The sequence below is a fragment of the Leuciscus leuciscus genome (genome assembly GCF_965113295.1).
Source record: "Leuciscus leuciscus genome assembly, chromosome: 16".
NCBI lineage: Eukaryota > Metazoa > Chordata > Actinopteri > Cypriniformes > Leuciscidae > Leuciscus > Leuciscus leuciscus.
Window position 1 is genome coordinate 39,005,570 of NC_138740.1, and position 17,516 is coordinate 39,023,085.

A 17,516-nucleotide genomic window follows, 5' to 3' on the forward strand; every position below is an offset into this window, starting at 1 on the left:
GGAGTCGTCTCTTCACGGGCGTCGAGTCGTCTCTTCACGGGCTTCGAGTCGTCTCTTCACGGGCGTCGAGTCGTCTCTTCACGGGCGTGGAGTCGTCTCTTCACGGGCTTCGAGTCGTCTCTTCACGGGCGTGGAGTCGTCTCTTCACGGGCGTCGAGTCGTCTCTTCACGGGCGTCGAGTCGTCTCTTCACGGGCGTCGAGTCGTCTCTTCACGGGCGTCGAGTCGTCTCCTCACGGGCGTCGAGTCGTCTCTTCACGGGCGTCGAGTCGTCTCCTCACGGGCGTCGAGTCGTCTCTTCACGGGCGTCGAGTCGTCTCTTCACGGGTGCCGAGTCGTCTCTTCACGGGCGTCGAGTCGTCTCTTCATGGGTGTTGGGGCATCTGAAGTTTCCATGAAAGGCTGGATACAAACTGGAGCTGACGAACTCTATTCTGACGAACTAGCGTCCCGAGATAACAACAGAAAAGCAGATGGGAAATAATTAGCATAGCTGCTGTTCATAATATTAATGCATTCAATCTTATTCAACTGTAGTATAAAAGGTAGTATTATGCGAACGCTTGGCTAAAGAGATGCGTCTTTAATCTAGTTTTAAACTGGGACAGCGAGTCTGAGCCTCGAACAATATCAGGAAGGCCATTCCAGAGTTTAGGAGCTAAATGTGAAAACGTCCTTATCCGATATCCACTAAAGGATATCTAAGTCCTTTAGTGGACTTAGATATCCTAGGAATGACCAGAAGCCTCGAATGGGCTCCTTGCACATAGCAACCTGACGTCATATCCGCAACGGGTAAATACGGCCCGCTCTTTTCCTGTTTGGTGAAATATGGCGGTGGCGTAAACAGCGGAAAATGAGCCTTAAAAAAGATAGAGTTTTTTTCCAGAGGCAACAGAGAAAATATCATGAACATTGTTGTGTTCCCACATGCACGTCATCATCTAAATTCAACGGCGTTTTAAGTTACCATGGATTTCCCAGCGATGTTGAACTCAGAAAGCGGTGGCTGGTGAATATTCGTCGTGATGAGTTCATTGTCACAGGACACAGCAAAGTCTGTAGTTTGCACTTCACACCGGAGCAGATCATTCAGCCGAAAACACCGGAGGGGAAAAGGCAACTAAAGAAAGGAGCTGTCCCGGTATTGTTCCAGTGGAATGATTACTCCATCCCATCACCAAGACTGAGCGTTTGGGACAGAGTAAGCAAACTTCAGCCTGAGCTGGCATCAGCAGAAGATGGGCAACATATGGACTGCACTCCTGCTGCTGATCATGACTATTCATCTGTCCCAGAACCCGCTTTCATGGACTCGGCAATCGACGAAAACACAAATTTAAAAGAAGAAATTGACTCATTAAAGAAAGAGATACAGGAGCTGAAAATTAGCCAACCCTGACCGCCTAAAGAGTTCTTTATCACTTATTGACCCCTCATAGAGTGAAGAGATGAAGGTCACAGGACCATGAGGGGCGATCCCGATAAGTCCTTTCATTGTACAGTGAGATTTGTACGTAGAAAACATCTCACTTTGGAGGAGAGGCAAGGATGGCGTCTGGCACTTGAGCTCTGTACAGTCAACTATTATCTGAGTATCGGAGAAGTCTTTGAAATCATCAGGAAGGCGAGCTTTAACATCTTCAGGCTCAATCCAGATAGCCACCGAGCCCAAGAGTGTGTACAGGTAGTTGGTCCACGAACAGATAATGCGGCTTACAGTAGAGATGTGAATGTTGAAACGATTTACCAAGTCCTGCTCCTTTAAACCAACGGACAAGTACATTAGGAAAAGGACTAGCTCATCGATGGGTTGCAATGATTGTCTCTGGTGAGAAAACACACACACACAAACATCATTAAACCTAATGTAACCTCTCTAGTCTAATAGATAAAAGGATGTGCAATTATCATTACTGCTGTTGGTCTACAATTAAAATACAACAGCAATAATACTCTACATGTTACTGGAAATTCCAAATGTGGGACTGTGACTGCAATAGGCTACTCAGGCACCTTACTTATTTATTGATTTATACCTAGGGTGACCATATTCTGAGAATCCAAATGAGAGGACACCCTCCCCAGCATGGGCGTGACTAACGACCCCCCCCCCCCCCCCCCCCAACTCAAATCTATAAATTAATATGGATTCAAGTTAGAAAATACTCAATCTAATATCAGAATGTTGAGGTAAATGCAGTCAGATGTCATTTTCATGGTTTGCTTTGAAAAACCACCATAATAAATCAAATAAACTAAAGAATATTTATATATATTTGCAGAAAAATATTATTAATTATTAATGATCATCATTAATGACAACTGCAACAGCATTAATGACAACATTATTATTAATGACAACTGCAAAAACCAACCGTGTGTGTGGGACGGACAGATGTTACTGCTTCATTCAATTTTTCAGCAGCTTTGGCCCTCGACGCACGAACCATTTTATGCACCGATGGTTCAACCAATCTCCAAAACAGCATAAGGTTATGGTAACTGGGAAATCTATGGGAACGGAACAGAAAGAGTACACAACTTTACAATATGGTCACGTATGGTCCAAGTTACTAAGGTCAGGGATATCTTGTTCGCATCTTACCGTGTATAGAATCAAATGTCATCGTCAGAGTGGGCGAATCTTTGTAATCCAAATTTACAGCTAATTTTCAGCTCCTGTATCTCTTTCTTTAATGAGTTTAATGAATTACTTCTTTTAAATTTGTGTTTTCGTCGATTGCCGAGTCCATGAAAGCTGATGAGTAATAAGGGGAAGACATGGAGGACCCGGGGCATTCTTAAGCAGCTCTGTGCATTGTGTTAGAAGTTTCGTTTCCCCATTGTTGTCACCAGGGGCATATCCAGTGGATCTAGGCCGCTGTACACCTCGGCCACACGAAGTACCGACAGGTCAGGAAGAGGGCCAGTCATTCCTCTGTAGAGGGTGCTCCTTTTAATAAAAAATATCATAAAGAGGTACTTAATTTGACATAACAATGGGGGAAACAACTCATGAAAATAATTGTTAAGTTAATATTTATTTACCGTAATCCTCCTTTACCCATCCGACCCTGCACAGGCTTAACAACCACCATCTTCCCATCTGGACCTGGTTTTACACCCTGTGAAATTGTGATAAAATACATGTTAAAATACACTCATAATTTTGAGAATTTATTAAACAGAGGTTCTATTTTGCAGCTACTGGTACATACTATTGCATGACATACATCTATGCAAACTATCCCATATGAACCATGCTTTGCTATGAAACTTACTGCTGTTCGGGGTTTGTGCTATTGTTGCTCGGATTCTGTACAGCTGTGTATAGGAGGAACCACTGGCACACCTAGCTGGGAGAAGTGAGCTGTCTGGAATAATAGGGCAACTGTGTGGTTGCATAGAGCTGTCCCCGCCACACATGAGCATCTGCACCGCACCATAATTACGGGATCTGTGTCCCTGAGGACCATCTGTCGATAGATCAGTCGTAATTACTCTATATGGTCATGTTGGACTTGTGAACTGTTGGCATGAATGTATCCTTCTTAAAAGGTTGTATCACCGATTTCTGGCCCAAAAATAAATCATCACATTCACCAATTGCTACGTCACTCTGTTGATGTTCAAATAAAACAGAGAGCTAGCTCGCTACTCCCTCCCCCTCCCTTCCGTGCAATTGAAACTCTCCTAAATGTGCATCTCGTTGGTTATTGGTTGGAACACTTTGTTTTGCTTTTGAGTGGGTGGTGAACACTTGTTGATAACAAGTGTTTTTGTGTACAGATCTCAGAGCCTAGGCTGCTAGCGGATCGTTCGGAAAGATTAGATGAATGTGATAATTTCTGTTTTCTATAAATATATAATATAATATATATAATATAATATATATATATAATGTAATATATAATATTATATTATATATTTATATAATATAAATTTTTTTTTTTGAAAATCCCTTCTTTTGGGCCAGAAAAAAGGGATTTTGATACAACCTTTAACACAGAAATAGATGTCTTTAAATAGAATTATGAGAAGTGGTGTGCAGCAAGTATGGCATTATATAAAGTCATAAATAATGATATGTTGGCATCCAAAGCTGCACACTGTAAACACAATTCCATTCAAACACATCATAATAAAACGCACAGAAAGCAGTAACAGAGACTTGAACAACTTGAGTAGCTTTTGGAAAAGTTAAACACATGCAAGGCAGCAACAGTGGCCAGAGACTTGAACAACTTGAGTAGCTTTTGGAAAAGTTTAGCACATGCAAGCCAGCAACAGTGGCCAAAGGCTTGAACAGCTTGAGCAGTTTTTGGAAGCTGAGCACATACAAAGCGATAACGAAGGTCAAAATGTAACATGACCATGTTAAGTACAACACACAACTTGAACTCGAACCTTTTGGAACTGCTGAACTCGGAACTCTGACACAAATTACAAGTGCAGCCCTACATTTACACAATGAGGTTTTTCGTGCTTCTTCATGGATCTGAAGCAGAAAGCCTTTACAGCGACTTCACTTGTGGCCCTGTCTTTGTTTGACACTAATGCCAATCACATATTAACACAATAAGAAGTTAGGAACATGCATGAAGGCGTACAGACACAACGTAGACATTTTCCGCCTAATACTAGAAAACAGTACAACATTATAACACGCATATTCTGTCAGACCGGGATTGTTTATTAGCCTAGCCTAATGTAAGCTAGCAAGCTAACGTAAGCCATAAAGTTTGAGATATATAGACTTACCTTCATATCCGGGATATATGAAGAGGCATACATTTTAAAGCCCTTCTCTAATTTGCTGGTAGGTGATTTGGAGAAGGACTTACAAAGGCGATGTACGTCCGTTATTGTAAGTTTCGGCAACTCTTGTAAACATCTAGTGTAGAATAGCGCCATGTTTAGACCGGAAAAGACGAGGCCGCACTTCCGGTAAGGAAGTAGTTACGTGCAAGGAGCCTATTTAGTGATCTTAAAGAGCGCGATGGATTGTAAGGCGATAGAAGTTCCGTTAAATACCCAGGAGCTAAACCATTTAGGGCTTTATAGGTCAGTAGTAATACTTTGTAATTGATACGGAACTTAATAGGTAACCAGTGTAGAGATGATAGAATCGGTGTTATATGATCATATTTTCTTGACCTAGTAAGAACTCTAGCAGCTGCATTTTGGACTAACTGTAGCTTGTTTATTGAGGATGCAGGACAACCAGCTAATAAAGCATTACAGTAATCTAGTCTCGAGGTCATGAATGCATGAACTAACTTTTCTGCATCAGAAACAGATAGCATATTACGTAGCTTAGCAATGTTTCTAAGTTGGAAAAAGGCTGTTCTTGTAATATATGAAATATGATTTTCGAAAGACAAGTTGCGGTCTAGTATAACACCCAGGTCTTTTACTGTAGAGGATAAAGTAACAGGACATCCTTCTAAATTAAAGTTGTATTGTAAGAGGTTTTGTGGGCAGTTTTTTGGACCAATAAGCAATAATTGCACGTCATCCAGTATTTTATATCTTTAACACACTCTGTCAATTTAGATAATTTAGTGTTTTCATCTGGTCGTGATGAAATATATAATTGAGTGTCATCAGCATAACAGTGGAAATTAATTTCATGTTTCCTTATAATATTACCAAGTGGCAGCATATAATAGCAGAGGGCCTAACACAGATCCTTGCAGCACTCCATAGTTTACTGATGTTATCTTCGATTTTTCCCCATTTAAACAGACAAAATGGTAGCGGTCTGATAAGTACGATCTAAACCAGCTTAATGCCTGTCCATGAACACCAGTGTAGTTTTGTAGTCGATCTAAGAGTATTTTGTGATCTATAGTGTCGAACGCAGCGCTAAGATCGAGTAAAACCAGTATTGAGATACAGCCTTGGTCAGAAGCTAGAAGTAAATCATTTGTAATTTTAACGAGCGCAGTTTATTTAGCTCTTCCTGTCCTATAGTTGTAAAGCGGTGTAGTTGTTCTTGAGGGGCGATAATTGAGGCTGAATCATAAGACACCATTAAAGATTGTACATTTACAATTGTGTTTCTGATGCTTTCTATTTTCTCAGTGAAGAAATTCATAAAATCATTACTACTACACTGTAACGGAATATTTTGCTCAGGTGATGTCTGTTTATTTGTTTATTTGTAGATGAGAGATACAGCTCTAATTAATAATACGTGTCATCTGTCATCTCTGACATCTCTTGTCGTACGTCATTAACAAAGTTGTTGAGTTTGGTTTCATTCATGCGTAGAGCAGTGGTCGGCAACAGGCTGAAATAGATCTGAATAGATATAATAATAGATATGGTTCTGAAATACATCTGTCATGACAGCAACAATCACTTCGTCTTTAGTGATTTTGCCTTCAAAATAAAAGTTAGAGAACCCCTTTTTTTTGCAGCAATGTTTTATTTAGAGATGATTTGAGAGCTTTTAATTTGAAAAGTTCTGACAGACATTCAAAAGAGTCTGTGGATCGTTTCGTTGCAGATCAGACACACAGAGACAGCTCACTAACAGTTACAAAACACACTGACAGGCAATTCTAGTTGCATGTTTCATCAATTTCTTAAATTATCCCTTGACTATGTTCTGGTCCGCTAACTAGTGCGAAATGTTTTTTTGTCCCGATGTCAAACTTATTTGCTCACCCCTGACGTGTCGTTTTTGTAGATGCATTTGTCACTGAACTGTGTGTGTACAGAACAGGATTAAGCACTAAATATTTCACATTTATATTATGATGATAATCAGTTTTGAATCCAATCAGGACTCCTGATAAAATCACATTTATATATTTGTAATTTATCATCACATACTTCAACAGCTTTATTAAGATATATTCTGAATATTGTAGAGTTAATCTGAGATGCTGTAATAACACTGAGCTCATGCAGATGTTGATCAGGAGTTGATCTGATGTCTCGTCATATGATGTTATATCGCTTTAATGAAACTCTGTCTGTGTGATTGAACAGATTCAAATGAAGAGGAGAAAGAAAATCAGCAGAAATCACAGATCAGCAGAAAACAAGAAGACTGAGAGAAAAATGGAGGACAGAAATCAGACACAAACCAGTGAATCACCAGAGGAAAGAGGACAGAGACTTGATAGATGTGAGAGTATGGAGAGACTAAAGCCAATCTGTGAGTGTTTGATTATTATGGAACTTTATTTAATCTTTCATCACATTTTAGTCTGTTTTAAAATGAGAATATAATCCATATACAGTGGGGAGAACAAGTATTTGATACACTGCCGATTTTGCAGGTTTTCCTACGTACAAAGCATGTAGAAGTCTGTAATTTTTATCTTCAACTGAGTGACGGAATCTAAAACAAAAATCCAGAAAATCACATTGTATGATTTTTAAATAATTAATTTGCATTTTATTGCATGACATAAGTATTTGATCACCTACCAACTAGGGGTGACCCCGAATAGTCGAAGATTCGATGCTTCGATAGGAGGAGCCTGATTCGACTACTGATCTCACGGTGGAATCTTCGCAGAGGTGTTATGAAACGAGGATCATGCCACTTTGGCTATATGAGGGCGCTCAATGTCTGATTTCACATAGAACTAGCTTTTATGTCAATACGTTAATATTCAGCCTATTATGATAATGCTGTAGGCCTATATAAAAATGTGCAAAGAAAGAAGCTTTTAATAAATATTTTTTAACGTGCGTGAATAAATCCAAACACCCCATGACAGATTTAAGTTTCACTTTCAATCCGTGACCGACAGAGGAGCGTCTTCGCGGCAAGGATTTAAATCTTTAACAATGTCTGGGATAAGAAAATTTAAAGTGTGGATGTACACCATCAGAAAGGATATTCTCCAAGGCTGGATTTAGCATCAGGAAAACCATGATCGCACTTCTGCCGGCCAACGTTAACATGTTTCACGTATAGACTGGGTTTCACGTTAGAATGTATTTTATCTGCGCGCACAAAAGACTCCAACGGACAGACAGAGTGAAAGACTTTCAGGATTTGTTCTCTCGATCAGGTACAAGTGATTTCAAAACTTTTCAGCCTGTTCTAATTTTATTTTTGGATGCTGTGAACATTTTTAGCTAAAAAGACTGCCTCTCCAGTTTAGCATTTATTGTTGTTTCTGCAGTTAAAAAGACAAAGTTGAACATTCTGGCTACTATCGTTATTTTAATAATTTCTTTATTTTTATTTTATTTATTAATCTGTCAGGGTTATCTAATCTAACTATTTTATGGCTTGTGTTTTGAATATATGTTCCCCTGCACTTTAGGCATTTTGCACACATTTGCTCCTCATCCTGTGACTTGATTCTGATTTATTTCGTTTTGTATTTTTATTTATTAGAAAGGTATATTCTGTTCTAATTTAATTTGGTAAATTAATTGTTTATTTTTTCGGTGCATCGATGTTGTGCTGTAGGCTGGCCTGCTCGCACAGGTAATTTAGCCGATTTAATTTGATTTGCATGTGAAATGCAAATCTGCAGTGTGGCCTTTCTGGAGTTATTTATGTTATTTCTTAGTTTTATTGATCAAAAATGTTTTTATACATTTTCTGATATCTTTGTGTGATTTTCCGTGCATCGCGGCTTTGAAACGTTAAAGCCCCACCCCCATACACATGATTCGACTATTAGTCGACTATAGGCAAGACATGACGACTCTGATTCGACTATGAAAATCCATAGTCAGGGACAGCCCTACTACCAACCAGTAAGAATTCCGTCTCTCACAGACCTGTTAGTTCCCTTTCAAGGGAACTCCCGTTGCGTCGAAAACTGACGCTATGGGAACGCTTTGCGTGATGACGTCTTGAAGCACATGTAAAATCAGTCCAATGGTGTGGCGGAACGTCAGAGGCGGGTGACGTCACGTACCAGGAAGCTATAAAAGCCGGCCCGAAACAGAAAACGAAAGCTTTCTGAGTCTTCAGTTGCGCTCTGTGTTGAATCTGTCCTTGTTATTTGGTGTTGTCTGTCTATATTATATATATATATATATTCAGTATGGCGAGCAAGCAGCAGTTTAGAGTGTGTGTCCATCCCTGCCCGCGTTATTTAACGGGAGGTGATACTCACGCTCTTTGTGTTGTTTGTTTGGGTGAGGAGCATGCCCAGTCAGCACTCGAGGGTGGTGACTGTGTGCATTGCGACGCGCTTCCATTGCGTTCGCTCCGATCCCGCTTGGCTCGGTTCACGATCGCGATCCCGCGATCGTGATCCGATCCCGATCGCGTTCCCCAGGGCTCTGGTCCCGCCGCTGCCGAGGCACGGCGGCAATCACAGACCTGGGGTTCGCAAATGGATCTATCAGTGGATGTTGAGACGGGCTCTGCCTTATCTCGGCCTCCTTCTAATAGATCCAGTGCCTCTCATCAGGGTGTGGAAGCACGCGTTGCGGTTTCTTCCCCCCCGATGGAGGCACCAATACTGCAATTGTCCAGCTCTGAGGAGTTGGACGTTGTTAGTATTGACGCTGAGTCTGAGGATTCGCCACCTCAGTCTCATGCGTTTGTAGAATTGCTTGATGTTATCACTAGAGCTGATGTTATCACTCTAGCACTTTTGATTTCGCTGAAATGTAAAGTGCATTACTAATAAAATGTATTATTATTATTATTAGAGCTGTCGAGCATTATCTATTGAGTGGCCAGGAGATAGGCAGGGCGCTCGTTCGAGAAGCAAGCTCGACGAACGTTTCCTGCCATCTCGTGCACAGCCTCAGTGCAGAAGCCTTCCGTTTTTCCCCGATCTCCACACCGAGGTGTCGAGATCGTGGGGGAAACCAGTGTCATATCGAGTGTATACTGCACAAACATCACACTATTCATCCATTCACAATTATAAAGAGCATGGTTATGGGGAGATGCCGAAGGTGGAAGAGACGCTCGCGAGCTATCTCTCTCCAGCAACGGCATCTTCTCTGAAGGCTCCTGCACTTCCATCCAAGCCAGTAAAAGTTACATCTTCCCTGGTTTATAAAGCTTATGCCGCCGCCGGTCAGCTGCAGCGTGTTTACATATTATGTCCATAATGCAGGCTTACCAGGCTGAGTTATTGGGTGATTCTGAGGATGGCGGGGGTATTAGTGCTGATACGGTGTCTGAACTGCGTGGAGCCACAGATTTGTCTCTCAGGGCCACCAAGGAGACGGCTAAATCCATCGGCCGCTCTATGGCAGCCCTGGTGGCCACTGAGAGGCATCTGTGGCTCAACTTAAGTGACATAAAGGACAAAGAAAAACATGTTCTTTTAGATGCACCAGTATCCACGCAAGGGTTATTTGGAGACGCAGTTAATAGTGCTGTAGCGAAGTCACAAGAAGCTTCAAAACAGGCAGCTGCACTTCAGAAACTTCTCCCCCGCCGTTCTTTCTATGAGGCTGCTGAGCGGGAGCAGTCTAAAAAGAGCGCTGAGCACCGCGCCACTCAGAAACAGAGCGTTTCCTCCCGTGCTCCCCCACAAAAATCTCGGGGACACGGAGGGCGCTCTCAAACCCAGCAGTCTTCGAGGGGTAAAACGGATCTGCGGACCGTTATTACCGCCAAGAAGGCTGCTGGGGAAAAGTCCTGATGTCTGAGGGCTCAGGACAAATGAGGGTAGTCCCCCCGAAGCAGAGCGGTTAACACCTCTTTTCACGGTGCCCGTCTCTCTTCGGTGCCCTCAGGGGACCGTTCTGCCAACCCTGCCACCTCTGGTGTTACAGGGCGCAGCGGTCTCCGGCGAGCACATATCTCAAGGTCCACCCGGAAACGTAGTGGCCTCGGGATGCCCGCCCCCTCTGAGGAGGGTGCTAGAGCAGTCTGTTTGGTCGTTCCCTGCCGGTGCGCCGTTACAGGGCGACGAACCGACTACTCAACAGCAGGAGAAAAATACGGTGCCGTCTCTCTTCGGTGCCCTCAGGGGACCGTTCTGCCAACCCTGCCGCCTCCGGTGTTACAGGGCGCAGCGGTCTCCGGCGAGCACATATCTCAAGGTCCACCCGGAAACGTAGTGGCCTCGGGATGCCCGCCCCCTCTGAGGAGGGTGCTGGAGCAGTCTGTTTGGTCGTTCCCTGCCGGTGCGCCGTTACAGGGCGACGAACCGACTACTCAACAGCAACAAAATCCAGAAACCAGTCTCGAGAGACTGGTACCTCTAGTAGAATCTTTGACAGCGTGGAAGCTACTGTCAAATGTTTCTCATTGGGTCCTGCAGACCGTGGAAAAAGGGTATTAGATACAATTCTATTAACGCCCACCGCGGTTTATGGGGGTCCTGCCCACAGTGGTGGGCCCCGAGCAGGTTCTGGTTATGGAACAGGAAGTAAACACTCTGTTAGAGAAAGGGGCCATAGAATATGTACCCCCCTCCAACAGGGAAACCGGGTTTTACAACCGGTACTTCATAGTTCCAAAAAAGGACGGGGGATTGCGTCCCATTTTAGATCTTCGAGTTCTGTACGAGTACATGCAGCTCAAGTTCAAAATGTTAACCTTGAGACAAATCGTGCCACAGATCAGGTCCGAGGACTGGTTTGTCACGATAGACCTCAAGGACGCATATTTCCATCCGTCCGTGTCATTGGAAGTTCCTGAGGTTTGCTTTCGGGGGCAAAGCATACCAATATCGAGTTCTTCCATTCGGCCTGGCTTTATCACCCCGCACTTTCACCAAATGCGTGGATGCAGCTCTGGCGCCTCTGCGCCTCCGGGGTATTCGCATCACAAACTACATCGACGATTGGTTGATTTTAGCTCAGTTGCATTAGATGGCGGTTCAACATCGAGATGTTGTTCTCGCCCATATGAAAGAGTTGGGGTTACGGCTGAACGCCAAGAAGAGTGTGCTTTCTCCATTTTAGAGGACCACTTTTTTAGGCGTGGTTTGGGATTCAGTGTCGATGCAGGTGCGCCTGTCATCACCACGCTTCGATTCCATCCTGGCAGCTGTGAGAAGTGTAAAGCTAGGCCAGCTACTCACTGTCAAACAGTTCCAGAGACTGTTGGGTCTCATGGCAGCAGCTTCCAACGGGATACCTTTTGGACTGCTGCACATGAGGCCCCTGCAGTGGTGGCTCAGGACCAGAGGGTTTTTCCCCGAGGGGCAACCCATTTCGCACAATCAAGGTCACGCGGTGATGCCTACGTGCCTTGGTTATGTGGAAGAAACCTTGGTTCCTGTCCCAGGGCCCAGTGCTGGGAGCTCCTTGTCGTCGCAAACTGCTAACGACGGATGCTTCCCTCACGGGTTGGGGAGCGATCCTGAGGGTCGCTCATCTCAAGGTCTGTGGGAAGACCATCATCGTTCCTGGCATTCTATAGCCTAGAGATGTTAGCTGTCTTCCGGGCTCTGAGGAGCTTTATCACAGGTCTCAGGGGACACCATGTGTAGTACATACGGACAACACGTCGGTAGTCGCCTATATCAAGGGGGTTTGCGCTGGCATGCCATATCCTCTTGTGGTCCCAGGGGAAGTTGTTGTCACTCAAGGCAGCCTACATCCCCGGGGTCCAGAATATAGGAGCAGACACTCTGTCGAGACAGGGGCCGAGGCCCGGGGAATGGTGGCTCCACCCCCAAGGTGGTGGAGCTGATATGGAAATTATAAGTGGATCTGTTTGCGTCTCGAGAGACGTCTCACTGTCCACTTTGGTTCTCCCTCACGCATCCAGCTCCTCTGGGACTGGATGCTATGGTACAGACGTGGCCGAGGCTACGTCTGTACGCCTTTCCCCCAGTTGCTCTGCTCCCGGGAGTTCTGGAAAGAGTTCGCAGGGACCGGGTCCATCTACTTCTTATAGCCCCGCGCTGGCCGGGCAGAGTATGGTTTCCCGATCTTGTGTCCCTCCTCGACGGGCATCCTCTGGAGTTACCCGTCAGGAGGGACCTTCTGTCCCAGGCAGAGGGCTCGATATTTCACCCTCGGCCAGAACTGTGGAACCTGTGGGCTTGGCCTCTGAGGGGGCCCAGCTCATAGAGTCAGGTCTCTCAACCGAGGTTGTTGAGACCATTCTACAGTCCAGAGCTCCCTCCACGAGGAAACTTTATGCCCTGAAGTGGAGAGTATTCACTTCTTGGTGTAGTGACCGTCGGTTGGACCCAGTCCACTGCCCAATTGGTACAGTGCTGGAGTTCCTGCAGGAACGGTTCACTGCAGGTCTGACCCCGTCCACTTTAAAGGTCTATGTGGCGGCCAGAGGTGCTTACCACAGTCCTTTGGGTGGAATGTCTGTGGGGAAAGACCCCTTGGTATCTCGTTTCCTTCGTGGCACTTGGAGGTCCTCCTCCCTTTCGAAATCGGACCAGGAGGCGAATAATTTGCTTTGCCCTGTTCGGGCGTTAGACGCGTATGTCCACAGAGCTGCCCTGTGGCGTAAAAGTGACTTTTGCTCCCCTAACAAGGGAGGTCCAGTGTCTAAGCAAAGGATGAGCAAGTGGGTGGTTGAGACTATCTCACTGGCTTATGAGGCGGCTGGACAGCCTTCTCCTTTGGCTGTCCGGTCGCTCTCTACTAGGAGTATGGCGGCCTCTAAGGCCCTTATATCAGGAGTATCGTTACAGGACGTCTGTGATGCGGCAGGCTGGTCCTCACCGCACACTTTCGTCAGGTTCTACTCTCTGGATTTAGACTCTACTCCAGGGTCTCATGTTTTGTCTTCTTAGTGCTGCTCACATGATTACACACAGGACAGACATTTGTAGCTATGGAGGCGTTGGTATAGACGTTCCCATAGCGTCAGTTTTCGACGCAACGGGAGTTCCCTTGAAAGGGAACGCCTCGGTTACGACTGTAACCTCGGTTCCCTGAAGAGGGAACGAGCGTTGCGTCGCCTTGCCATATCTCCTTCATGCCTGTCAGCGCGACTTCAGACTTTACGAAGCTTTCGTTTTCTGTTTCGGGCCGGCTTTTATAGCTTCCTGGTACGTGACGTCACCCGCCTCTGACGTTCCGCCACACCATTGGACTGATTTTACATGTGCTTCAAGACGTCATCACGCAAAGCGTTCCCATAGCGTCAGTTTTCGACGCAACGCTCGTTCCCTCTTCAGGGAACCGAGGTTACAGTCGTAACCGAGGCGTTTTTCTTTAAGAAGCCCTCCTGTTCTCCACTCATTAACTGTATTAACTGCACCAGTTTGAACTCGTTACCTGTATAAAAGACACCTGTCCACACACTCAATCAAACAGACTCCAACCTCTCCACAATGGCCAAGACCAGAGAGCTGTGTAAGGACATCAGGGATAAAATTGTAGACCTGCACAAGGCTGGGATGGGCTACAGGACAATAGGCAAGCAGCTTGGTGAGAAGGCAACTGTTGGCGCAATTATTAGAAAATGGAAGAAGTTCAAGATGACGGTCAATCTCCCTCGGTCTGGGGCACCATGCAAGATCTCACCTCGTGGGGCATCAATGATCATGAGGAAGGGAAGGGATCAGCCCAGAACTACACGGCAGGACCTGGTCAATGACCTGAAGAGAGCTGGGACCACAGTCTCAAAGAAAATCATTAGTAACACACTACGCCGTCATGGATTAAAATCCTGCAGTGCACGCAAGGTCCCCCTGCTCAAGCCAGCGCATGTCCAGGCCCGTCTGAAGTTTGCCAATGACCATCTGGATGATCCAGAGGAGAAATGGGAGAAGGTCATGTGGTCTGATGAAACAAAATAGAGCTTTTTGGTCTAAACTCCACTCGCCGTGTTTGGAGGAAGAAGACGGATGAGTGCAACCCCAAGAACACCATCCCAACCGTGAAGCATGGAGGTGGAAACATCATTCTTTGGGGATGCTTTTCTGCGAAGGGGACAGGACGACTGCACCGTATTGAGGGGAGGATGGGGACATGTATCGCGAGATCTTGGCCAACAACCTCCTTGCCTCAGTAAGAGCATTGGAGATGGGTCGTGGCTGGGTCTTCCAGCATGACAACGACCCGAAACACACAGCCAGGGCAACTAAGGAGTGGCTCCGTAAGAAGCATCTCAAGCTCCTGGAGTGGCCTAGCCAGTCTCCAGACCTGAACCCAATAGAACATCTTTGGAGGAGCTGAAAGTCTGTATTGCCCAGCGACAGCCCCGAAACCTGAAAGATCTGGAGAAGGTCTGTATGGAGGAGTGGGCCAGAATCCCTGCAGTGTTTGCAAACCTGGTCAAGAACTACAGGAAACGTATGATCTCTGTAATTGCAAACAAAGGTTTCTGTACCAAAAATTAAGTTCTGCTTTTCTGATGTATCAAATACTTATGTCATGCAATAAAATGCAATTTAATTACTTAAAAATCATACAATGTGATTTTCTGGATTTTTGTTTTAGATTCCATCACTCACAGTTAAAGAGTACCTATGATAAAAATTACAGACTTCTACATGCTTTGTAAGTGGGAAAACCTGCAATATCGGCAGTATATCAAATACTTGTTCTCCCCACTGTATATGAGGATAATCTGATATATATTTGTGATTTGTAGTCTCCTGTGATCCAGACAAGCCTGTAAAGTTTGATTCTGATGTCAAAACTGAGGAGAGATTCTCATCAAACCCTTCATCATGTTCTCAAGATCATCATCATCATCATCATCATCATCATCATCATCACTGACATCCATCAGCAGCTGAAGACCTGAACATCTTCATCATCATCATCATCTTAATCATCACTCTGTTCAATCATTTACATTTACATTTATTCATTTAGCAGACGCTTTTATCCAAAGCGACTTACAAATGAGAACAATAGAAGCAGTGAAACTAACAGTAGGACAACAATATGCAATATGACCCTTCTCAGTTTAATCTAACACAGTACATTTTAATTAATTAAATTTTTTTTTTTTTAAATAATAGAATAGAATAGAAGAGAATAGAAGAGAAGAGAAGAGAAGAGAAGAGAAGAGAAGAGAAGAGAAAGTGTTAGTATTACTGGATCAAGTGCTGTTGAAAAAGATGTGTCTTCAGACGTTTCTTATAAGTGGCTCTCCTGGACTCTTTTACAGACTCATCTGAGCTCAAACACACAGACTCATGAACAGTTTCTTCCTCAGATGTGTGTCTCAATCCTGCACTTCTGCTTTATTGACACACTAGTGTTCTCTGCCTCTGATACTGAACACTTGCACATGCATATATATATAAGATAGAGACACACACTGGACAGACCATCCACTGGATAAAACATTTCTCTCTGTGACTTCAAATGTACTGATACCAGAGCCGATCTTGACCTCCCTGGGGCCCTAAGCAAAATTCTGTTTAGGGGCCCTCATACCTGACCCGTGAGCCATGAACCATTTGCCATTGCCACACAGTCACACCTGACACCCCAGTGTTCCCACTACAATCCCTACTTTAACTAGTTGTAGCGAAAATGTAATTCCTGATATCAGAAGACATTGTTACTAGTAAAAAGTTAATTCTTAATATCAAGAATTCACATTTTAAATAGTACAAATTGAATTATTGATATCAAAAATGCATATCCTGTGAATTAATAAAAGCTAAAATGGCGCCATAGCATGTCACTGTGTTTTTAAATGATAAAAGTAATTCTTGATACTCTTGATTCTTGATGGTTATTATTTACTGAGGGATGTGCATCCATATTGACCAGAATCTCCAGCCAATCAACATTTTAAATTCAATGGAGCCTATCAATAGTCAATGTCAATACATTGCTTTCCATATTGCATTAGTGCAGAGTTGTAACTAAACCTTGACTTAGCGACTAGATAATCATCGTCTTGTTTTAAAACTATAATGAGGAGTGCCATCACGCCCATATTGTACTGGTCCCGACTCACAACAGATGTTTCTGCTGGAAAGTGCGCGTTTCATTTCATGCACGTTCATATGATCGCATGTTAACGCGCGACGCGGTTATCTTTTCCGAGCTGCAGTTTATAAACAAACACCGTTGTCCTTTGTCGTTTATTAAACATAATAAATCAACGCACATCAACTTAACTTTACTGTTCTTTCCTGACATCAAACTTTGAGAGGAGAGCACACAAGTCTGCCTGATAACTGTTCCTGCAATGAACTCTTATGGTGTTTTTTTCTCTCTCTTTTCGTGACCAGAAGGATAGTTCCGCTTCATTTTCTCATCGATATTGTAAACATTGATTGACGCGCTTTGACACGAGGGGAGGCGGGGCCTTGAGTAATTTGCGGGGCCCTACGCACCTTGTGTAGTGTGCGTATAGGGCTGATCGGCTCTGACTGATACACACATGTGTGGCTATTCTACAACTACTAATTCCCCTGCACAGGCGCTCAGTGTATTTGCAGTAAAAATAACTTCATACGCAAGCTTATACCTGTGAACATGAGAACGGAAAAACACATGCGCCGCATCGGGTCTACAGACAAGTAAGAACAACAGCAAGATTACAGAACGAATCGACATAAACAGAGAACACACACATGATAAACATACACTGATTTATCTGAAAAAGTAGGAGTAACTATATGAACAAAATAGTTACTAATAGTGAACAACCACATTCAG

The 17,516-nt window shown here is 44.1% G+C and overlaps 1 protein-coding gene and 2 long non-coding RNA genes across 3 annotated transcripts in view; 1 reads left to right on the plus strand and 2 right to left on the minus strand.

The window, feature by feature from the left end:
• Positions 1-14,013, plus strand: part of LOC309476985 (uncharacterized protein) — a 103,520-nt gene extending 89,507 nt beyond the window's left edge. Inside the window, exon 2 of the mRNA XM_082140135.1 lies at positions 8,773-14,013. Within this exon, the coding sequence (XP_081996261.1) occupies positions 11,276-12,235 (960 nt within the window). The 5' untranslated portion in view covers positions 8,773-11,275 and the 3' untranslated portion in view covers positions 12,236-14,013. The remainder of the gene's footprint in view (positions 1-8,772) is intronic.
• On the minus strand, positions 1,608-2,704 carry LOC309477303. Its single transcript, XR_014198607.1, has 3 exons — positions 2,608-2,704; positions 2,378-2,513; positions 1,608-1,827 (listed from the first exon to the last, which is right to left on the minus strand). It is a non-coding gene; the product is annotated as an uncharacterized lncRNA (long non-coding RNA).
• On the minus strand, positions 2,840-4,813 carry LOC309477482. Its single transcript, XR_014198657.1, has 4 exons — positions 4,410-4,813; positions 3,284-3,478; positions 3,051-3,127; positions 2,840-2,955 (listed from the first exon to the last, which is right to left on the minus strand). It is a non-coding gene; the product is annotated as an uncharacterized lncRNA (long non-coding RNA).
• Positions 14,014-17,516: the final 3,503 nt, after the last annotated feature.